General features: G+C 50.5%; 1 protein-coding gene across 2 annotated transcripts in view; it reads right to left on the reverse strand.

Moving 5' to 3' along the window:
* PRR5L (proline rich 5 like) overlaps window positions 1–24372 on the reverse strand; it is a 69403-nt gene that overhangs the window by 40913 nt on the left and 4118 nt on the right. Inside the window, exons 2-4 of one of the 2 annotated variants that reach the window (XM_080816428.1) lie at window positions 16262–16340; window positions 8615–8903; window positions 7127–7207 (exon numbers count right to left, since the gene is read on the reverse strand). In XM_080816428.1, coding sequence (XP_080672554.1) covers window positions 7127–7207; window positions 8615–8778 — 245 coding nt within the window. In that variant the 5' untranslated portion in view covers window positions 8779–8903; window positions 16262–16340. The remainder of the gene's footprint in view (window positions 1–7126; window positions 7208–8614; window positions 8904–16261; window positions 16341–24372) is intronic. The other variant, XM_080816429.1, reaches the window with a different exon arrangement.

Raw genomic sequence — 24372 nt, forward strand, 5'->3', positions numbered from 1 at the left:
AGGGGGCTGGCCTCGGGGGCCAGACCTTACTGAATGAACGAAGAGTAACAAAGAGGGGAAGGTGGGTGCGAACTTGGGGGAAAAGGTGGCTTGACAAAGGTGGAGGGGACGTCCTGGCTCACGGGGCTCCAGTTCGCCTGTGTCACGTATGGGGCTTCCAGGTCAGGCCTTGTGTGCAAACAGAGTCCTGCCGCTAACCACCCGCAGCAGTAGCCTGAGCTGGAAGGAGGAAGTGGGGACCCGGGAGTAATGGCAAAGGACGCTCATGCGGACCCAACCCAAAAGGGAACAGGGCACGATGTTCAGTCAGAAGCCAGAAAGGCCACAATAGGGAAAAAATGGGGAACCACACACTGGTCTGTATTATCTCACCCTTTCTCCCCTCCCAGGCTGACTGGGCGAGACATCACCCCAGATGACAAGATTTCCTGTTATTACACAGACCCGCCATCTCGCCCCTCACTGTCTTGTCAACTCAACTTCCCACTTCTGTGAGCTTGAAGAGTAAACAAGACCAGGCCAGAGCCGGATTCTGGCTGGTGGCGGGTCCACGGGGACCCCAAGGGGGCAGGTGGCACAGGAGCGGCCCAGAGGACAGAGAGAAACCACCTCGGGTACGAGCCACCATCTCCCTGGCACATGGGGAAAGACCCAGAGCAGCCAAATCCCAGGGGAGAAGGCCGTGGTTCAGAGACAGGCGTCATGGGGCTCGTGGTTCCCAGCATCCGTCAGGACGGCCGGAGGAGCTGTTCGATATTTCCGTGTCATCTGGCAACTAACTAGGGGCTGCCTCAATACTCAGGCCCCCCAACCTAGCATCTTGGCAGGATCCAACCCGACCTCCTCGTGATCCAGGCCTTGTTCCCAATATGGTAGCTGGTCAGTACCCCTCCAACCTGAACCCCAACCTGACTGCAGACTCCCCTGAAGATCACCTCCCTCATTTCTGCAACAGAACATTATTTTAAGGGGGCAGCATCTTTAAGCACTTACATGCAGATGCTGCTTTCCTCTTTGGGTCCATTTTACTGGGACCCACTGGAGGTGGTGTCCACGACTCATGTAAAATGCGAGGACTCCCATACCTCTTGCTTTCCTGCACCCTAAGGGGGGAGTGGGGACAGTAAAAAAAGATGTTGGTTGGAGACAACCAACAAAGAGCTTCCATGGGCCTTCCTTTTTTTTTTTTTTTTTTAAATGTAATCTCTATACCCATTGTGGGGCCTAACCTTACAACCCCGAGATCAAAAGTCACACGCTCTACCGACTAAGCCAGCCCCGTGCCCCTGACCTTCTAACCACGTCACAGGCACGATGCTAGGAAGCTGGCATGCAGCACTGCTAATTCTCCAATGTCCCTGTGGTAGGAATTTATCCTCATCTCGCAGATGAGAGGAGGCTGATGCTCACAGCCTTGCCCGGGGCCATATATGTAGATCCTCATCCAAAATGAGGCCGACCTCAAAGTCAGCCCGTGGTACCCCGCATGCTCACAGGGGCAGGTGGGTAAGAGGGGTGGAGGACGCGGGCGGGCGTCAATGGGGGGCCTGCAGTGCACCCCCTGAAAGCCAGCAGCCAGGCCTTGGCTCCCGCTGACCAGTTCCAGGCCAGACTACACTTCCAGTGTTACCCCATGTGAACTTTCCAAAGAGTCCTGGATTTTCAGGGGAGACTCAAAACACCGTACGGGCCAACCGCCACCACAGGGGCCAGCCCCAGAGGTTTCCGATTTGTCACTTCCCTCTCACTACTCTTCCCGCCCCCAAAGTCAAGGGTGTGTATCAGCCAGAACAGACACAGGGACAACACATATACTCGGGCAGAACCATCTGGGCTGAAAAGAGAATCCACCTTAAGCCCTCCCAAAGCAGGGTCCTCAGAAAACAATGCCTCGCCTACCTCAGGATCTGGTAGTGAATCTATGTCCTATACCCAGGGACGTCAGGCCTAGATCTGGACGATGCAGGCTCTGCATTCCTCTTGTAGCCTGCTTGCTCAGTGTTTAAGAACACGGGAGGCCCGGGTTCAAATCCCAGTGTGGTTAATGACCAGCTCTGTGACTCTGGGCATGTTGTCCTGGCTCGCTGTGCCTCTATGTCCTCATCCGTAAGACAGGGATACAGGACCTGCCTCAGAGAGCTGTGGGGAGTTCTAGAAGAACGGCCATATTGAAAGCATTCAGAATCGAGCCTGGCACACACTAAACCCGACACAAATGTCTGCTATCGTCATCACCTCCGGGAGCCTCGCCTCAGACTCTGCCAGCCTGTGGGCCGCATCCAGACTCGGCTCCTCCCCAGCTCGTCCCAGCGCTTCCCCCCAGCGGCCGCGGGTCCCACGACCCAACCAAGAGACTCCCTCACAGAGATGGGAAAACCTGAGATGCGTTTCCCTTCGGGGCATGGAGGGGCTCAGGCAGCCAAATGACTCAGGAGAAGGGCGTTTCAACTCAGACCCGTCAAAGACCAAGCGCAGTTCTTGGAACCTCTTTCCTTGAAAATCTCTGGGGTTTCCTCCACGCCGCCTCCCTCCCAACAAGAACAGAAGCGGCGTGGTTGGAGAGAGAAGGAAAATGTGAGTTTCCTGCCTCAGGCCAGCTGCAGATAACCCATCTCAGGCTTCCGGAAACCTCGCCTCTGAGCATTCATTAAGGCAGAGAAAAAAAATGCTTCCTGGGGAGGAGGAGGGGTGGGAAGGCCTGGAGACAACTGTGGCAAGGAGGTTATATCCCGACTGACCCAAACCTGCTCATCCTCCAGATTTCAACATCCTCCAATTATCACTTTCCCCAAATAATTCCGGGCCCCGCCTCTGTACTCCCCCGGCACTCTGCCTTGTGCTCACACCCCACTGAAGACACGGTCTTTGGAGAGCTCACCAAACCCAAACCTCAGACCCAGGTGTGTCCCCACTGCCAAACGGCAGCCCCATCAGCATTGAGGCCGGGGACAGGATTAAAAACCGCATCGATACCCCATAGAGAGTTTAAACCAAGAGGACCTCCGGGTACTCACGATCATGTACTAACCCTACCACTGGAAAGAAGGCCAGGGCTGGCCGCGGGGACGTGGGGACGCTGATTTCGGCTTTGAACCTGGACTTGGACAGTCCATCAGAGTTTATTACCGTTTGGCTTGAGTAGAACGGAGAACGGAGAGAGTCATTTCCTCTCGTTCTTTTCTCTGCGGAAAGGACAAACAGCTGGCTCCTTGTAAGAACCCAGCCTCACCCAGACTCCAAGTCCAGCACATTCTTGGAGGAGCCTGTCCTGGACCTCTCTTGTTCAAAGTGAGCTCACTGCATCCGAACTGCCGGAGGGGTCTTTACACAACACAGTCCGTGCGGCGAGTCACCACACTGCCCTGTGCTCTCACATGTGGTACTTGCCCATCATTTATCACTCTATTATCACTACCATTTCACAAGGATAGGCGCCATAATGGTTAACGTATTTACGCACTAGACCCTGCCCTCGTGACGCGTTTAGCACCATCTTGTCCTCCCAACCACCGTGAGGTTGATTGACGCTATTACTATCCCTGTTATCCCAAGTTAAAAAATTCTACTGGACCTGGCACAGACCTTCTGGCACAAAGACCCATCACAACTGACTGCGAAGTGTGCTGGAAAATCATCGGTCCTCTCTCCTTCCACATTCTCTTACCTATGTTCCTTTTGTCCTGTGCCCCCGCCCTCCCCCCCACACACCCTCCACATTGGGCATCCCTCCACCCTGTTGGGTTTATGGACCTGCTTCCAAAAGAGAAAAGAAAAGGAAAACCAAAACCCAAATGTCTCCGCGAAGAGCAGCAGGGCTGTTCTGGCATTTTAATTGCTGAAATGAGGGACAGCTGTGTTCATTCCCACGCAGGCACCTGCAGATGTGGGCATGCGTGCAGGCCGGCTCACCTGACTCCACTGGGGACCGGGTCACACCGACGCCTGGCATGCCTTGCACGTTCCCAGTCAGGCTCTGAGCGTCTGTGATGTGAAAACCCATTTCCACACTAACCACTCTCCTGGAGAAGGCCAAGAACGTCAGCAGCTGAAAGTCTGGTTTTTGACAGCTTTGACGTCTTCCGGCCTCATGTCACATCTGGGCAATCAGTGTCAAACCCCAACCACGCATATTTCTCACCGGCCAGAAAATTGCTCAAAACATAGGAAAGAACAGCCAGCCCTGCCCCCCATCCCCCAGACCCAACACAAGAAGGGAGTAGTGGGGAGGAGGGTGCTCATGCTTCTCAGAGGGGGGTTAAGAATCACAGCACATGATGAAAGACAGGGTCTCAGGGGCCTCGTGAAAGGAAAGCAGAAGACCAAGACCATCCGTTTAAACTTTCTTCCAGTCTGAAACCTCCAACTCTAGGAGGCAGTACTAAAAACACAGGTGTTGCTCTGGGCTGACCTGTGTCCCTGCCAAGCTCCTGTGTTGAAGTCCCCCCTCTCCACGGGCTGGTACGTGGAGATGGGGCCCTGGAAGGTCATCTGGTTTCCATGAGATCATGAGGGTGTGGCCCTCGAGACGGGATTAGTGACCTTAGAAGACGAAACAGGAAAGCTTGCTGAACACAAAGGGGAGGAGGCCCTGGGAGGACACAGTGAGCGAGCAGCCAGGACCTGGGCTCTCAGCAGGAACCGAATCTGAGGGCGCCTTGACCTCAGACTTCTCAGCTTCCAGACTGGTGAGAAGTAAATGTCTATGGTAGAAGCCACCTGGCCTGTGGCACTGGTTACAGCAGCCTGAGCAGACTAACACAGGTGTCTGAGACAGGGGTTCAAGTCCCGACTCCGCCCTTTCCATAGCTGGGGGACCTTGGATGAGAGTTATTTTATTTTCCTTATCCACACGTTTATGGAAAAACTACAAGAACAACAGTTGCCTCACACGGCTGTGAGGAGGGTCGGCTGTGACGAGGGTCGAGTGGGCCGATGGAGGTGAGAGGTGCTCCGTGCTTTTCCAGACAGGCTCCCTTCCCCTACTCATGTGACCTTGGTGCTAGGCCAGCCCTCATCAGCATGGCCTTCACGCACGCTGGGGCTCCTGGGTGCGTGGACAGCCTCTGGACAGCCTGGACAGCCTCTGTCCCATTCAGCCCACAGATATGTTTTGTTTGACCTGCACTAATGTTTGGGGGAAATTTGGATTATTTATTAACATTTAAAAGCCAGGAAATTTCACATAAAAGTCTTAATTTCCGGTTGAGAAAGAGGCTGACATGTCACCCGCCCCACGTCCTGCCAGGGCGATCCACAATCCCCTTTCAACACAGGGGCAACTCTCACCTCTGTGCACCCAGCCAGTCTCCCACATTCAGAAGACAAGCTGGGCACCTGCAGGCTTCTCAGTTAGCAACAACCCCCCAGGGATAGAAGGTCTGGTGGAACTTTCCTCGGCCAGTACTTTTCCTCGCTGCCCACAAACAAGGATTTTAAGTACAATTTCAGGATCGGTCTCCCGAAGTGAGGAACAATTAGCACGTTCCTGAGTCACTGTTTTATTTATTTACACTTCCACGGTGAGCTAAAGAACCCTCCCGGAGAGGCCAGGATCTTAGTTCTTGGAGTAAAATAGAGTTCCTGCAATCCAGGGGTTGGCTGACCCAGCTTTGCCCCTGTCACTTGACTTCGTGGGGCCTCAGTTTCCTTCTCTGTAAAAGGAGGCTTTGGGCTAGACAAGCTCTATTGTCTCTTCCCTATTTGTGTAATTACTATGTGAAATTCAAGCTCCTGGGTAGAAATTCAACACACCTCAGTTTACTTCGGAGCCCCAAAGGTTTTAATGAAAGCAGAGCTCTTAAAACACCTCACTGACCCTTAAAACACACATCTTCACTAAATGTAAACAGGACCCAAATAATGGCCTTGTTTATTGTTCTGCCCACTCCAAGGCTCGGTCTTCAGCCTTGATGTTCTGCACTTAACACACCAGACAAGCGAGAACACCAGGACATTAAAAGGCCTAATGCGCAACCTCCTTCCCCAGGAGATTCTGGCACTCTGGGCTGCTCCTGCCTCTCTCTGTCCCCATTCACCAAAACACAAACCTGACCACACTACCCCCAAACCTCGGGCAGTCTCAGCTCGTGGGCCTTTTCTTGGTTTCTTGCTCACTACCACCACAGGACCTTTGCACCTGCAGTTTCACCTGGTGAACTCCCACTGGTCCTCCAGAAGATGGCACAAGTAGGATATCACTCCTGGCCTCGGCAAGATGGGAGTCATACAGATGTGCTTTCCTCACAGCAGCTGTCATAACAGCACTTTTACATTTTATAGGTATAATTAGTTGACCAACGATGGTCCCCTGACTGAATATAAATCCCAGGACAGCAGGGTCTACCTCGGTCTTTGCTCACTGCTGTCTCTCCAGTGCCTGGCCAATAAGCAGGCACTCAAATATTTGTTGAAGGAGTGAATAAATTTATGAAAAGCTGACACTACTGAGAAGATTCTGGAAGACAAGAAACCCCTCAAGGACCCTTCTTATTGAGGGTTGTATCACCAAAACTTAACTGTAATGACCGCGACAACACGCACAGTCATAAGAAACCCCAGTACTTCGAGAGCTCTGACCCCGTCCTAACAGGTCATTTATACAATAACTCAATTTAAATCTTTACAAGAATCCTATGGAAGTAGGCACATTTCCCATCCATACTTCACGTAAGAGGAAACTAAGGAACAAAGAAGTTGGTAAGAAACTTAAGTCGGTAAAAGCCACAAGGGCAACAGAATCCCAAGAAGTCTGGTTTCAACCATGAGGCCATCTTGCCCAATATGGCACCTAATGGCTAAGCAGGGCACAATCCATACGCACAGATGTGACATATGTGACATCTGCCATATGTCAACTCTCCACCCCCAAGATCCCCCCACCGTGCCCCACACAGGAATAAATGGATGAACCCACCATGGACCATTATTATCTAGACAGATAAGGGTCTTGGAGCTCAGTAGCCATATGAGCCAGGAAAAGTCGACAGAAGCAACAAGAACCAAGCAGACAAAAACTTTAAGCTAAGGTTGCCAGTGGGGCAGCCCCCACTGCCCCAGCTCAGGGCCACAATGGGGAACCTCAGGCCCACAGGGGGAAAATGGCGCCTGACCCCAGCCATCCACGTACCTGATGTTTTCGTTCAGTGCATAGAGCTCGTTGCTTTGCAAGCCACCTCCTTTGAAGACGTTGATCACGGCAGTCTGGACGCTATGGGGGAAACAGAAATGAGCCCTCGTTAAAGTATCTGCCTGCCTAGGGCAGCCTCAATCAACAGCTCAGGGCTAAAGGCAGGTGCAAGGGCCAGGGAACCCATGGCACAAACATGGCCCCGTTTTCCATCCCTGGAAATCCGTTATTTCCTTCCCCAGGTCACTGGAGAGTCAGGAAGACTGAGACCAAGAAGATCCAAAAGCAGACCCTGCCCCGCCAAGTTTCTCAAAGGCGAGCCGGTCTTCCTCACTGGCCCCACCGGCGGCCCTGCTGGCAAGCAGCCCTCACGAAGGGCAGATGATGGGATGTGCTCTCAGGACGCTGGGCCTGGAGGAATCCAAAATGGCACAAGGGGATGCCAAGAGTGCCTGGGGTTCCTTCACTTAGAAGGTGCCTGTCCTCACAGAGCAGCCTGTGTGCCTGGGGCTGACATGAACTGCTTTTTCCTTGCCTTTTTGATAGGGTTACCTTGGAAGAGTCTCACTGAGGCTAGCCTCTCTTGCTCCATCCATTCCCCCCCTGGGAGCTCCAGAGGCATTGAAGGGTTAGTCCTGCCAACTGGGGCCACAACTAAGTCTTGACTCCACAGGCTCTGCGGCACCAGCCCAATATGTCAGCAAGCAGCAGACTGCAATCTCTTCTTTATCGAGGATCCCAGGGCTTTTTTTTTTTTTTTTAAAGAACACAGATCCATTCACAGAGAAACATGTCAGAGCCCCATATTCAGCCCCATTGCAAGAGTTGTGCATTCATGAGAAAATCCAGAATGAGTCAAAGTACAAAGAATTCACTAATGCTTTAAAATAATGATATCCTAGGTGCCTGGGAGGCTCAGTCAGTTAAAATCATGAAACATTTAATTCATCCAAAGAGTAACGGCTAGATAGGAAAAGCAGCAGCCCAGAGGGGTGCAAAACATGGTATTGATTCTGTCTCTACTCATTGCTTGGCGTATAAAACATCGGCCAGACTCCGCATAAAAGCCCGTATCTCCTTCCCCATGCACCTGTGGCCCACGGGTTGATACCATTCATTTGGCTTGTGTCTTACCTTCCCAGAGAGGTAACAGGTGACCTGAGGTTCCTTACTCGGGCCCACCCCCGGGTACACGAATAGTCTGGGGTTGACTAAGGAGCAGGAACAGGAGCTGTCAATTCCAACCCAACTGTCCTGGGCCAGTTAACTGACGCCGGTAGCCCACAGGCCCCCAGGGGCTCAAACAAAGGAAGGCAGCGGACACGTCGTCCACAGGAAAACGTGCTTTCTTCAACAGCTGCCTAGCCGTATAATCACAACCTTCTGGAACAGAGCTCTCCAAAGGAGCAGAAGCTAAGCCAGTCCCCAGGCCCTGCTCTGGCCCATGGCCACCGTCCACTCCACGACGATCGCCCCCCTCCCCGTTACCTGTTCCAGGCCGAGTTGGAGCTGAGCTGCAGAGTCTGCCGGGCCGCTTGGAACCGGGGCAGATCGCTGAGCACTGGGGAGCTCATGAAGCGTGGCCTGGGCCTGCGGAAGGAGCCCATCTTGTGGAACTCAGTGGGCAGACTGGGAGCGAAGCCGCGGGTCATAAGTCCAGGTGAGGGGAATGCCTTCCGCTCTGGACCAGAAGGTTCCAAGTGCCCCCGGGAAGGGCTTCTCCCAGGGCTGCCCTCCGGCTCTCAGGATTTCTTAAAACCACAAATTTAGCCAACACCTGAAAAGGAAGGACAGTTTTTATTGAAAAGTCCCAGGTTGAGCAGATCATTTTAGAGGAGACTGGTGGGGATTTTCCAGCCACACTATTTTAAAAACGACTCCAGGACCCGGCAATAACATCCATCCCCTACCAGCTCCCATTCACAGGTTTTCACGGGTCTCCTTTTGACTATAACACTGTGCTTACCCCAAGGTGGGAAGCCAGTGACAACGGGCATAGGTTAAGGCAATCCTACAGAAAAGTGATTTCTACGCTGTGCTTGACAGTGGTTCCTATAAACACCAAGGTCTGGGCACTGGCTGGGTTTCTGTAGACCCCACATCACTGTGCATTAAGAGATGACTTTAAAAAAAAAATGCCTTAAAAAAAGAACACAGGAGCTCCTTCTCCTGGCACTAAAGACCTTCCATGATCCTCCCTGAGCACGCCAGCCCATGTGTACTGCTCAGTATTTCCCAAAGCATCAGTGCCTCCTCACTCAGGCTCATCTCACCATCCCTTACCTGCCGTTCACTCATTCATTCCATCAGAACATATTTACTGAGTGTTCGTCATCCACTAACCACTGGGAGCTGTGGAGCATCCAGATTTCTAAGACATAGACCCCGCCCTCAAGAGGCCCAGGGTCTACGGAGAACACAAATGTCTGTGTATCCATATACACAATAATTATTGTTTCCTGATTTTATTTTTTGTTTTTTTTTCTTATAAATTTTAATTCCAGCAGAGTTGACATACAGTGTTGGTTTCAGGGGTACGACACAGTGACTCAACACCTCCACGCATCACCCGGGGCTCTTGATGACAAGGGCCCTCCCTAACCCCCAGCCTCTGTTCCCCTCACTCCCCACCACCTCCCCTCCGGTCACCATCAGTTTGTTCTCTATAGTTAAGAGTCCGTTTCTTGATTTGCCTCCCTCTCTATCTTGTCTTTGCTCATTTGCTTTGTTTCTTAAATTCCACATGAGTGGAATCGTATGGTATTATTCTTCCGCTGACTTATTTCACTTAGCGTAACATAATACACTCTAGCTCCATCCATGATGTTGCAAACGGCAAGATTTCATTCTTTCTGATGGCTGAGTAATATTGCCTTGTCTTTATACACCACGTCCTCTTCATCCATTCCTCAGTCCGTGGACACTTGGGCTGCTTCTATATTTTGGCTACTGCAGATAATGCTGCTATAAATATAGGAAAGCACATATCCCTCTGAATTAGCATTTCTGGTTTTTTGGGGGTTTTTTTGGGGGGGGGGTAAATATCCAGTGGTGTGACTGCTGGATCACAGGGTGGCTCTATCTTCAAGCAATATATACTGACCACACATCATGCACCGGCCACTCACCCAGGTACCGGGGATGCAGTGGTGGCTCTGGACAACACGGTCGCTGCCTGGTAGAGCTCACCACCAGTAGGCAGGGTTCCACGCCATGCTTCTTCCCTCTCCCTAGCTTCTGACCATTTTTACTGCTTCCCTTGCCCAGAATTCCCTTCCTTTTCTTCTCTCCTTATCTAGATCTAACTTATTCTGCAGGGCTGGGCTCAAGGATACTGTCTCCTGAAAAGTTCCCAGGACTTGATGGCTTTGTGGTTAATGGCAATGGCTTTGGAATGAACCCGGGTTTGAGTCTTAACCAGGCCCCACCCCAGCTGCATGACCTGGGGCACATGGGGTCCAAGAGTCCAAGGCTATGAGCAGTGCCACCCACGCAGGACTGACGAGAGGAGACATGAGATTGTGTGATGCACCCAGCAGAATGGCACGCCCAAAACTCGTTTTCCTCAGCACCTCTGCTCCTATCATTTTAGTCTCAGATTCTTTTTTTTTAATTTTAAGATTGTATTTATTTAAAGGAGAGAGAGCAAGAGCCCAGCAGGTGGAGTACCAGGCAGAGGGAGAAGCAGGCTCCCCGCAGAGCAAGGAGCCCGATGTGGGACGCGATCTGCCCCTCCACCTGCTTCTCAGGATGAACCCACGGTGACTAACATTTTTCAGGACGTACCGCAGAAATCAAAATAGGCCTGCTCCATTTCCAGGTCTCAACAACTACGCAAGTGCCACTGGAATTTGGAAAGATCTTTGCAAATCATCAGACGAGGCAAAGAAGAAATAAAACCATGGAGCCCGTTCAGAAGCCTTCCACAGGCTGGCTTTGGGATTTCATTTGCCCAGTAAAGGTCCCACTGTTGAAAAAGGATCCATTTTGCTGCCCTTCTTTAAATGGGCCTGCTAAGTGCAATACATTGGTGTAATTACAGGATATTAACTCCTTTTACGAGGACTTGAGACTTGAGGTGACTGAGCGGCCTCCCACTCAGGGCACTGCCACAGGGAAGTAGAAAGGTGAGTTGAATGGGCCGTCCTCATGTTTACTTCTGGCTTCCTGCTGCAACAGCCACATCCCCCAGGAAGCTGTGGGACACGGAGGGCTGTGGGGCCGGCTCCTGTCCCCTCCCCTGCTCAGTCAGCAGCCCCCAGGCCTCGCACTCCAGGCTGTGTACGCATCCAGCAAGGCACAGGGCGGGCAGCCCCATCCACCTGAGGCCCCTTTTAAATAAGAATAATTTCCAGCCCTAAGAATGATGAGCGCAGCCCCCACACTCTGTCACCAGCTGCAGAGTGACACACAACAGGCAGCTGCCGCCAACTCCGTTGTCACCTGTGAGATCTGCCACCCTCAGACCCTGACTGGCTGAAGACCGTGGGAAGCTGCCTTTGTTTGCACCTTTCCTGCTTCGGGAGAGAGTCAGGAGGCCTCCCCCAAGCACGGACAGGAGCAGCCTGAAGGGAAAAGCGGGTGCTGTGCCCCACCCACCGTATCCGCCTGCTACCACTGCGCTGGCCCCTCGGGCACAGACTGGTCCTGACCTAACCATGACAAATCAGAAAATGACAAGACAGAGCCCTGTGTACAGATGGCCAAAGTGAAGCCCAGAGGACCAGAGCAACTTGTCCAGTGTGTCTGAGGTAGGAGAGCTGGCACTGGCTAGAACTCAGGTTCCCCAGCTACAGATCTAGAAAGTTCCCCAGGCCCCACCTAGGCTGTTCCATAACCTCCTTAAAGAGGCACTGGCCCTTCCTCGTCTCGTATCCTCAAGCCTAAGCTCCCCGCCCAAGACACAGAGGAAGGAAGGATAGGAACACATGAGGCACCGACGGCCTGCCTGTTGTGGTGCCAAGCAGTGTCACAGCAGATGAACTTATGACCCTCACAGAACCCCACTTCAAGATCAGAGTAATCTGCCAGAAGTCACAAAGCCAGGTGACAGATTGCTGACTGGTGTCCAGACTGACCTAACTCCATAGCCTGTCCCCATTTTGTCATGCTACCAAACTCAGCCAGGAACCAGAAGCTACCACGTCCATCAAGAACACCTACTCATGAGATTTCATTTCCGTTTAAATCTCATGGGCCCGAGACAGATAAACGGACATAAGGAACTCTAGGACCACATCTGACAGGAGCAAGAGGAGCCGTGAGGAGAAGGGAAGAAAAGAGAAAGTGTGGACTGCCTTAGTGAGACACTCCGTTCCTCCCCAGCTCTGTGACCTTTGTAAGTCACTTGACCTCTCTGAGCCTTGACATCCTTCTACATGAAATGAGCATGCTAAGGGTGACTACCTCAGCATTGTAGGGGGATAAAATGAGTACGTATTTGTAAAACACTTAGAGAGGACGGGTCGTAGCAAACAGCTATGTAAGTGCTTGTTAAATAAATAAGATAACTTGCTATTTCTACATCTCCAAGCAATGACAGCAGTGGAAATACAGCAACACGGCCCCGTTTCTGACAACCTTACTGACATCTGGAAAACAGTCCGCTCAGGAGGACACAAGGCCTCCAAGCTGCCATCGTGGTCACAGAGCGCCTGAGGCCTTCCCCCTCACGCCTTGGGCAACGCGCTTCTTTACTGAACCTTCACCTCCGTGTGTCCGTCCCTCAGTTTCAGAGCGTTTCCACACATCAGCACACTCGTAAATCTTACCCTAACCCTGCACAGCAGGTCGGGAAGGGATCCTGTCAGATCAGGAAACTGAGGCTACGTGATTTGGACACAGCTGGGAGGCAGTTAGGGCAGGGAACCAGATCCGACCCCAAGTCTTCCAACCTTGAGCCTGTCCTGCCAGAACATTCTTCTTTTTCCCCCTATGTATGTTAAAATATTTTCCTTATGCAACATACATAAAGAGGAGTTTATACACACGTGCAAATACATGCATCGTAAACAATGATAAACTTCCACCTGCTAAAGAAAGAGCACACTAGGGGGCACCTGGGTGGCTCAGTGGGTTAAAGCCTCTGCCTTCGGCTCAGGTCATGGTCCCAGGGTCCTGGGATCGAGCCCCGCATCGGGCTCTCTGCTCAGCGGGGAGCCTGCTTCCCCCTCTCTCTCTGCCTGCCTCTCTGCCTACTTGTGATCTCTCTCTGCCAAATAAATAAATTAAAAAAAAAAAAGAGCACGCTACCTTGGAAACTCCCCGTGATCTTGTTTTTCTGATGACAGCACATCTACTCACTTATCATAAAAAAAGTAAACGTGCACATAAATCTGTAACATACAAAGTGAAATAGGCCTTACTCTGGACACTTAGTGTTGAGAAGCTCTCTGCCCAGAACTTGTCGAGAGGACGGACATGTTCTAGATCTGTGCAGTCCAAGGTGTAGCTACTAGCCACGTGGCCAATGAGGCTGAGGAAGCGAATTTTATTTTAATGTAATTTTTAATGCCATACACACATGTCCACACACTATCTGAATAAAAATGGGTAATCTGTTCTTTCCTCTTAAGACATCATGGCTATCTTCCCATATCACCGCATACTGATCCTATTCATTATTTTTAACGGTTCCTTTATTCCGTTTGGGGGATACCACACTTGATGTAACCAATCCCCATTTCGGAGGCTTCCAGTTTTTCGTTCCTGCAAAGAATGAACATATCCACCAGTTTTGGGGACCCTATGCCTCTAACACCCACTGCTGCTCTAGCCAGAAATAGCGCAGCAGAAAGGGAGCTGGGAGGTCTTGTGGCTGTAGCTCCCAAGGATGAGTGGCCACAAGTGGCTTTGGCATCAGGCAAGCCGTGGCATTGAGGAACATTCTGCTGCTCACTGATGGTGACAGGCAGGAAGCCTGGTGCCCCAGAGATACACTCACTTCTCAGTCCCTGGGAGCTCTGAATATTACGTTAGAGGACAAATGACGTGATTCCATTAAAGATCATGAGAGAAGGAGCTCACCCTGGATTTGCCAGGTGGCCCACAAATGCCATCACGCGTATCCTTACAACACGCGGGGAAAAGACGCCAGGAGCCACAGGCAGCAGCTGGAAAGGGAACGACGCAGATTTTCCCACAGCGCCTCCCGGAGGAAGCACGGCCCCGGGACCGCTTACTTCTGGACTTCTGACCTCTGGAATTACAAGAGAACGCCTTGATGCTGTTTTAAACCACCAAGGTTGTGGTAATTTCTTATTGCAGCTGCGAGAAATGAATATATTCACGGTGTGGCCTGGGACCACTCTGACTGCAGTCTCGACATCCCGAAAAGGGGGAACAGGAAGAGTTACATTGGAGACCTGTGGCGACGAGAAAGAGGAGCTGTGAAGTAACCTGGCAGGGATCCAGGAACTATTAGGGGTGACAAGCAGGTGCAGTGAAGGTTCTGAGCAAAGGTGCCAGAGCCGGGCTGGGTGCCATCACTTACTGTGTGACCTGGCAGGTGACTTAGGATTGGTATGAGGGGTGAAAGAGATGACTCAAGTAAGGCTTAGAATAGTCCCGGTATACAGCAAGTGCTTGATAAATGCCACCTATTCTTTATTTTTGTTACCCCTGCCACCACCACGGTGATAACCCACTCAGGCTGTTGCAACCAAAGACCACAGACTGCATGACATAAACAACAGAAATGAATTTCCTCATAGTTCTGGAAGCCAGAAGCTCAAGATCCAGGTGTCGGCAGAGTTGGCTTCTTCTGAGGCCCCCCTCCTTGGCTTACAGATCACCACCTTCCCTCTGTGTCCTCACAGGGCCCTCCCCCTATGTACGTCCATCTCTGCGTGCGTGCGTCCAAATTTCCTGTTAGTGTATGCACACCAGTCGAGCTGGATTAGGGCTCACCTAAGAGGCTCACTTTAACTTTATCACCTCTTTATTTTTATTTTTTTAAGACTTAATTTATTTATTTATTTATTTATTTGACAGAGAGGTAGAGAGAGCCAGAGAGCACAGGCCGGGGGGGGGGGGCGGGTAGAATGGCAGAGGGAGAGGAAGAAGCAGACTCCCCACTGAGCAGGGAGCCTGATGCAGGGATTCAATCCCAGGACCCTCAGATCATGACCAGAGCTGAAGGCAGCCGCTTAACTGACTGAACCACCCAGGCGCCCCTCATCACCTCTTTAAAAGCCCTACTTCCAGATACAGTCACATTCGAAGGTACCAGGAGCTAGGTTCTGAACATACAAAGCGGGGGGGGGGGGGGTAGGGCACACAATTCAGCCACAACCACCACCAACACCATCATCATCATCATCACAAAAATTTCCTTGTCTAACGTGTCAGAGTTAAAGAAAGCAGTGTTTCGGTGGCTGTTCTCCTGCGAAGGACCAGTTAACATTTAGAGACATGTGCTTCTCAAAGGATGTAAATGGTGAAGCGGTGGGTGCTTGCGTTATCTAGAAAGCTGGGGTCCCGGACACATGAAGGGCTGTTGCGGTTCCCCTCACTGGCCTTGCTCCCCAAGCTCGCTGCACAGGGATTTCTTTGAAAACCTCCACACACGGGATCCAAGATAGGTTCCTTGGAGGGGAAACAAACAAACAAACAAACAAAACCCATGGTGTCTCACGTTCTCCTCCCAGTGGCCAGGGCACGGAGCGGGGCACAGGCCTGCAGGCCAGCCCAGAGGGCCGAGGACGGCAGTGTACTTAGTAGAAAATGCAAATCAGTTCCAAGGCTGCACTCTGAAAGGGGAAGTAGAACCACGGCCCAACTTAAAATAAAGAAGTGAGTGGCTTATAATGACTCTGAGGCTTCCAGGAAAAAGCCATTCTGAGGGTAAATAACAAAGAAGTCAAAGAAAACTGAGAAAACACAGTCGATGGGAAGGCCCAGAAAACAAGGAGAGGCCAGTTCCCAGGGAAACCGTTGAGAAGGCCGAATTTACACTTCCCCCTCAGGAGCTCCTGCGGTCAGGAGACCCCGGGTGCAGCTCCTTCCCTGGGACCTGAACACAGACACGAAGGGCCAGTGTCCTCCAGCACCATCAGGATTTGACCAGTCTGCTCTGGTCGCCGCCAGAGTCATCTCGATGGTAACGCGGGTGAGGAGAGTGACAGCTCCACTTACCGAGGGCCCGCTGTGAAACACACACTTGACATATTCTCTCAGTGGTTCCAACATGAACTTAGGGGGTCTCGGCCAAAACCTTTAACAGATGAGGACAGAAAGTATTAGAGTGCGTCACATCTTGGGGACGCATGTATATTACACGTGCGCTCATGTGCGCGGAGTCTAAACGAATTGCTTATTTCATACTGTATGTAAGAGCCAAACGTTTGAAAGGCTCCATGTGCTGTGACCATCCCCACCGTACAGAGAAGGAAATGGATGTGCCCAATGTTTACCTTGTCTAAGGTCATATAGCTTATGGCAAGAACTCCACCACCCAGGGCCCTTGACACCCATGTCACTTTGTTGCTCCCATGCCTTCAAAGCTTCCCACAGCTCTCAGAATAAATCCCTAAACCCCATCCTCATAACCTCACCTCCTGCCACTCTGCACCCCAGCTCATTGGTCTTCTTTCATTTCCTCCAACACGACCTACTCTTTCCTGCCTCAGGACCTTTGCATATATGATGCCCTGTGTGAAATACTTCCCATCCACTTCTCCAGGCTCAAACCCACAGACCCTTTATCCCCCGTCTTTTACTTGCTCAGAGAGCTCTCCTTCCCCTCACTCTTGCTTAGGTGAGGGGAAATGAACCAGCCACCATGAGAGGCACTACTACTGGGAGACTCGGGAACTGTACATACTTGTCAGCTGAGAATACCAGCACCCAAAATTATACAAGGCTTTACCATATGAAATATCCTGGTATTGAAATCTAAGAAATCTGGGCTTGAATCCAACCTCTGCAATTGATTATCTGGGTGACCTGAGTAAATTACTCAGTTTCCTCATCTTCAGGGGCATCTGGGTGGCTCAGTCAGTTAAGCATCTGCCTTCAGCTCAGGTCAGGATCCTGAGGTCCTGGAATTGAGCCCCGCATTGGGCTCCCTGCTCAGCGGGGTGTCAGCTTCTCCCTCTCCCTCTGCTGCTCCCCCTGCTTGTGCGCTCTCTCTCTCGCTCTCTCTCTCTCTATTAAATAAATAAATAAAATCTTTTAAAAAAAAAAAGCTTCCTCTTCTTCAAAAGAGTGGGGTGCGCATCTCCACGAGATAACCTAGATCTCATGTGGCCAATCCAAGGCCCCTCCCTTATAATCATGGCTAGTGTTAATATTTTCAAAACATACTGTGTTCACAAAACTCTCGCAGGTTCCAGGAGATGACCTATGACTCGGATATGGGGTAACAGGCACTGCCACACACTGCTGGAAGGAGAGCAGCGTGGGGCGGCTGCTAGGACTGGAAATCTGACAAGATCTACCATAAGGACAAAGGCTATGCTCTCTGACCTAGCAATTCTACTTTCAGAAATTTTACTCTAGGCATGTCAAGTGGCTTACATAACCAGGGTTTTTACCACCGCCTTCTTTACAACCGCAGCAGATGGGAAATAACCCAGATGCCCAGCAACAGAGGACTGGCTATGGAAACCTGGGTGTCCCACACGCTCAAATCCCACGCAGCTCGAAGAACGAATAGGAAAACTACGTGCTGGCAGCGCGCCCTCCTGTCCAAATGAAAGTGTGCTAAACACAGAATCGTGTGTATATTGTGCTACCATCTAAGTAAAAGAAGATGAAAAGAGCATTTACATATTTCATTGTACTGCATAAAGTATCTCTGGAAAGACAAGCCAGAAACTGAGAACACCTGTTCCCCCCAAGGAAAAGAGCTGAGTGACAGGGACACAGTTAGGGAAGACTTTTCTCTGCAAACCTGTTTGCACCTTTGAATTTTGAAACACGAAAATGTACGACATATTCAAATAAATAAGTAAAACAACAGTGATGCTTCCCACCCCACTCACAAAAGACAAAACACAAAGGTTATTCATTTGTTCAAAGTCACTCAGCTGCTTGGAAGAAGTACAGATTCGAACTCAGCTTCTGATCCCAAATAAGCGATCAGTTACAGTTCATTCATTCAACACAAATTTATTTCTTCGCTTATTCTACAAGAGGAGTTGCCTTGTACAAGGACACACAGGTCATAAAAACAAACCCTAGGGGAAAAAAAGAAAATGAAAGGAAGACCAATTTCTTTCCCTTTTTTGCCCCACGTGTTGCAAACTGGCCACACTTTGTAGAACATCACAGACAGCAGGCGGGACCTGTCCCGGCTAAAGGAGGCAGTCCCTCCTCAATCCAGTCTGGCTTTTGCCACTTCAGGACACAAGCTCAATTTTGCCAGATCTGAATTTTCCAACAGATGCCAAAAATCCAGGTTTTTTAAAAATGTGAAATCATGTGGCTTGAAAGTGTCAGCAACAAATCCGCCAAGCCCACTCACACTTTAGGGTCCTCACGTAGAGCTTTGGGACCTTTACTTTATCCCATCACAGCTCTGACCACCAGCCCTCTCACACCCTTCCCCAGGGGCCCCTATCAGGTGTGACGTAAGCCCCCACAAACCAGCCACTGTGGGCTTGGGCAAGTCACTTCCCTTCTGAGGTCTGCTGGCTTACCAGTTGATGAAGAGCCCAGCCTAGCTGGTGGCCACCAGCCCCTCGGCATCACCAGCTCTCCATTCAGCCCCTACCCTGACTGACTGCCCTACAGAACCGAGCACCTCTGAGAGACAAGGCAGCGTGACCACGACCCTGACCATGACAGTGCACAAACCTAAAACCAGCCCCCACCTACCACATCATCTAGCTGATCTCCATCTCAGTCCTACCCCCTCACTGACTCTGCCCTGGAACCACGAGCTCCCCCTTCGTATTACAGACACACTCTTCCAACAGGGTGAGCCAAGAGCACATGGGGGATGGTGAGAAGAAACCCACAGCAACCAGGACCCACCGAGCCAACCCAGGAAACTAGATCTGGCCCCCACACACCCCACCCCAGCCAACTGACAGGAACCAAGTCAGAAGTGGGTATTCAAGAGTGCAGAGACCATTCTGTGAATCCCCTACCATGACTTAATTTTACTCCATCACCGAAGAGAATATACTAGCTTTCATCAGGGGCCAACCAGGACGGTCAGGACGGTGCCACGCCTGTTTCCATCTAGCATCTCAGGTCATCTCCACTCGAAACTAACAAGGCAGGTTTAATCTTCCCATGTCCCGGATAAAGAAACTGACGCACAGTGATTAACTTGTCCAAAGTCAGAAGATGAGTGAGAAGGACCGAATGTCGGATCCTACCTGATCGCAGAGCCTGAGCTCCTAACCGCTGTGGTTTAAGCAACACTCCCGTCTGCCACACGCAGAGGTGAGAGGTGACCACCCCCCGTGGCTTCCCTTCAAGCACGCCATCGACAGCTTCTTGCCTGGCACACTCTGTCTCTTGCAGGAAGGAGGCACCGTTTTCTCAGGGCCCTAACCAACTTGTGAGGTCATTCTGTTTGTTTACTTGTTCACTGACAAGCCCCAATGGCATGTAAGTTCCTCAAAGCCTGAGACCTGGCCTGTGCCATCCCCTGCCGTGCCCTGCTGCGAGCACAGTGCTGGGCACATACAAGGTAAACATCTCTGAATGATGGAATGACAGGCCACCCAGCAGAGCAGCCTTCCCGCTGCTGAGGGACCAGAAAAATTCTCTCCCTGGATGACCGAACTGGGGTCCACCTAAGGATGACTGTCCACAGGAACAGGGACCGTGGCTGCGTGGGCCAGGAAGCCTGGGTCTGTGTCCCCGTGCGTGGAGCCTACGGATGGGGCCCAGGAGAGGTGCCTGGGGGCAGAGCCGTGCCTTTGTTTTGATTAAGGACCAAACTTCTTCCCAACTCTTGGGAGACAAAAGCCAGCCTAGGCACAGACACTCCCACCAACAAGAAACCGTGAAGGGTCAAGTTGGGACTATGGAAAGGCCCCACTGGAAGAATGAGACAGCTTTCTCAGCGTGCTCTGCTGGAAACCGACGCAGACAGAAGAGTCCCGAGAAGGTCAGTTTCGGCAACAGTAAATATTGGCGCAACAGGATGCGAGCTCCAGCGCTTATCTCCGTCTAGCAGAGCCTTCCCAGTGCCCAGAGGACTCAAAGCGCTGACGACTCCCGCCAGGCTAGCAGTCATGACTTCATCAGACCATCGCCCTCACCCTGGCCTGCAAACCGCTCTATAATCACCAGAAAAAATCCCCTCCTTCGGTACAAGTCCAGCCAAACTGTGGGGAATAACCACACATCTTATTTACTCATCTGTGAGCCCCACGGTTAAGGATGGAGTTTCTTGGAGCGCAAATTGTGAGGCTGTGGCCGGTCGATGCCTTCCAGAGCGATGCTGCAGAGCCCACCAGACAATACACCGGAACGTCTAGACAGAAGCCGTCGCTGCGGCTGACCGTTATGTGTGCAATTACACTTCCGACACGTACCATCTAAAACCCTGGTGGGTGACCCAGTGCTCCAAAGCTACTGTCTGGCCAACAAGAATTTTCAAGGTGGGGAAATGTGCTCCCGGTTAAGCTGTGCGATTTGCTAAACATGAGCTTCACCCTCCCACTGCAAGAACAGGATGACATGCGGGCGCCGGGGTGGCTCAGTCAGTTAAGCGTCTGCCTTCGGCTCAGGTCACGATCCCAGGGTCCTGGAATCGAGTCCCAAATCAGGCTTCCTGCTCAGTGGGGAGCCTGCTCTCCCATTCCCCTTGCTTGTGTTCCCCCTCTCACTCTGTTCCTCTCTGTCAAATAAATACATAAAATCTTAAAAAAAAAAAAAAAAAGAGGAGGGTGACCTTTTTTTTTTTTTTTTTTTTTTTTTCATGAGAAAACGGGATCAAGGGAAAGAAAACCTCTGTGTCCCGTAGCCACTGAATAGAGACTCAGAAAACTAAAGAGGCTGCCAGGATCTGATCACTTCACAGAGGTCACGGGGCCACTTCAAGTTCATTCAACAACCGAACATTAGGAGGTCCAGCGTGCACCAGGATCTGAGAAGAGGAAGCACAGAGGGAAGGAAGAACAAAGTACCTGCTTCCTTGGGGCTCAGGGTCTCACGAGAAACCTCCCCAGGTCACAGGATGAATGCAAATTGACAACTCTACTTGGAAGATGAGCAGTGGAGACAAGATTGAGGCAGAAAGGTGAATCACCTTTTCTAGTTACAAGGCAAAGCTATTAAGGAATGCGTGGATGGCTCAGTCAGATTGGCTCAGGTCATGATCCCAGGACCCTTGGATCAAGTCCCCAATGGGGCTCCTTGCTCAGTGGGGAGCTTACTTCTCCCTCTGCCTGCGGCTCCCCCTGCTTGTGCTCTTTCTTTCTCTGACAAATAAATAAAAAATCTTAAAAAAAGAAAAAAAAAGACAAAGCTATTAAGAGGTCAAGTGAAAAACACAGGTTCTCCATTTTCTCACCAGTTACTCTAAAGAACATGGACGCTGGAGCCTAGAAAGGAAATGTGGGGAAGGAAACACAAGCTTTCATAGGTAAGCCTTTCAGAAGCTTTGAGTATCTTTTTTCAGTTGTGATAGACAAGGACAGAATGAAAAAAATCACAGGTCGACAACTATTTCGTGAGCACCTACTACGCTGAACACAAACATGAGCCAGATGTAGTCCTACCAGTAAGGAAGAAACTAGAAGAGAGAACAAGAATTCGATTGTGATTAAAGACAAAGACAAGAAGGCCTGAAGCCAGGACGGCAAACTTGATTCTTATCAGGGCTGTGGCAGGGAACACCACCTCGCTAGAGAATCCAGTCTTTTTGTTGTTGCTTTTTCTTTAAAGCTGGAAACCTGAAGTTTAAATATCGAGTCTTGGGGGCCCCTGGGTGGCTCAGTGGGATAAGGCCTCTGCCTTGGGCTCAGGTCGTGGTCCCAGGGTTCTGAGACCGAGCCCCGCATCGAGCTCTCTGCCCAGCGGGGAACCTGCTTCCTCCTCTATCTCTCTGCCTGCCTCTCTGCCTACTTGTTATCTGTCTGTCAAATAAATAAAATCCTTAAAAATAAATAAATAAATAAATAAATATCAAGTCTCCTAATTTTTTATATTGTAATCAACAGTGGACCAGTCCCATTACTTTGTAGGTAGGAAAACTAAGGCCCAGACAACTGAGCAACTTGACCACGGTCCAACAGCCGGCCCACGGCAGAGTCGGGATCAGATTCCAGATCTCAACTCCTTGTCCCGTGTTGTCTCCAAGATGCCAGTTAGGACCAACGCAGGTGGCTCTTTCAACAACCCCTCTCTCGGCAAAGTTGATACTGACACCTTTCCGCATGTCTTGAAAGTAATCGATTGTCCTATTGGTCAAGGTCAAGAACGTTTTAAAACTTTCCTCAGAACACTGCAAAGGATTATTTTGTTTACCCACCAATTTTGCTTCCAGAGCTGTTATGGTGAAAGGGGTCACACAGCTTTGTGGTGGGGGACTCTGGCAGCTGGTACCTTGCAGCAGAATTCCCCGAACTGACGGCTCAAGTTGACATACCGCAAAGACGTCTGGGGAATGACAGTGAGCCAGTTCCAAAGGAGTATGTGGAATTAGACGGCAAGCGTTAATGGGTTTCCACTGAGGATTTACGCAGCTGAGGTCACGAACAGGTTGTAACAGGGGCTGAGACAGCTCAGTTCAGCATAATACACACATCACAGCCCTGGCTGGATTCCTGCCTCCGGTCCTTGGGAAGAAGACAAAAACAAATGCTTCTTCGGGGTATCCTCCCAGGCTCAGTTCAAGGTAACATATACTCTGGTTCCTCAATGAGGGAGCCCAAAGTGGCCCCTTAATCCTAGTATCTGCTAAAAACCTAAAAACCTAACTGCTGTCACAGATGTCTTCAACCAAACACAGAACCCAGCCCGGGTCAAAAAGAACCAGCCAAGCCAGAGAAAGTTCTGTAACAGGTAAAAAGGAGCGAGAAACTGGTGGTGCTCCTGGCATTTGGCAACATGCTGAGGCAAAACCAGGACGCTGATGAACGCATTGGAAAAATCATATATTTGTACCCCAAAATTGAGGAGAAGGAAAGAGAATGAAAGCCTGGAGACATAAATACATGCTTTCAGGTAGCATCCGATTATACACAAAATAAACTGTACAAACACGTGTGATGGGTTCTTTGGGCAGTGGCAGGGGTAAAAGTTGATCATATTTTCCCATTGGGTATGGTCAAAAGAAGGAGAGATCTTCTGGTGAAGATCTGAAACCCTCTGGGGACAGGTCATCCGTGAGCACGCCAGGGACCCAGAGAGGACCAGGCAGGTGAGGCGCTGTCTCTTAGGGCCATGCCCTTCGTGGTTATACCCTTGATACCTCACTTGCTTGACCCTAGTTCCAGCCTCGAGTGCACACCCCCTTGGATAAAAAGCACTCAGGTTTTTGATTCAAAGCCCAAGCACAGAGTACAGGTGGCTGGTTTTCATTACTGGCCCATCCTTTCACTACAGAGATAAAGGAGCTAGTCATACTCCATCCAACCAGCCTCTGTCCATACTCTGTCCATACTCCGTCCATCCTCCATACTCCAAGTTTCACATGGGTGTCCCTAAATTCCCAACAAGGAGCTCAGTTCACCAGCTTGCTTTCCAGAGATTGACCGAGCCAGATGTACCTGGCTAGGAGCTTCTCCTTTTCACTAGTGAAGCCAGTATATAATAACATCATTTATTATCCTGCTAGAGAAATGTAATACGTTTAAAAGGTGGGGAGGAAGAGAATGCCCTCTACACATTTAAGGAACAGAAAAAAGCCTCCAAAACCCCAGAATATGTTAGAACTAGAACTATCGTGGATTTAAAAAAAAAAAAAAAAAAACAGCTTAAATCTAATAGACCGTTTAAATTCCTAGTTGATGGTAATTAGAGAGCAAGCAACATTTCTTTAAACGCTGCTAGACAGAATTTAATCCAATTTAGGTAATCACTAACCTTCGCAGATTTTTTTTTTTGCCCCTCCCTCTCTCTCCTCTAAATGAAATCCAAGGATTGATCTACAAAGGCCATAAACTGGCAAAACATAAGAAAAGAATATTTAAAGACAGAGACTGGGTGACTATTACCACAAAAGGCCAAGTCCAATTAAAATGGAAACAGGTCTCATGAGCTCCCTAATTTATATTGCCTATAAACTGGGGATTCTAACCAGGCATCATCACAACAGAAGGTATTCTGAGGGAGGT

The sequence above is a fragment of the Martes martes genome (genome assembly GCF_963455335.1).
Source record: "Martes martes genome assembly, chromosome: 10".
NCBI classification, from domain to species: domain Eukaryota; kingdom Metazoa; phylum Chordata; class Mammalia; order Carnivora; family Mustelidae; genus Martes; species Martes martes.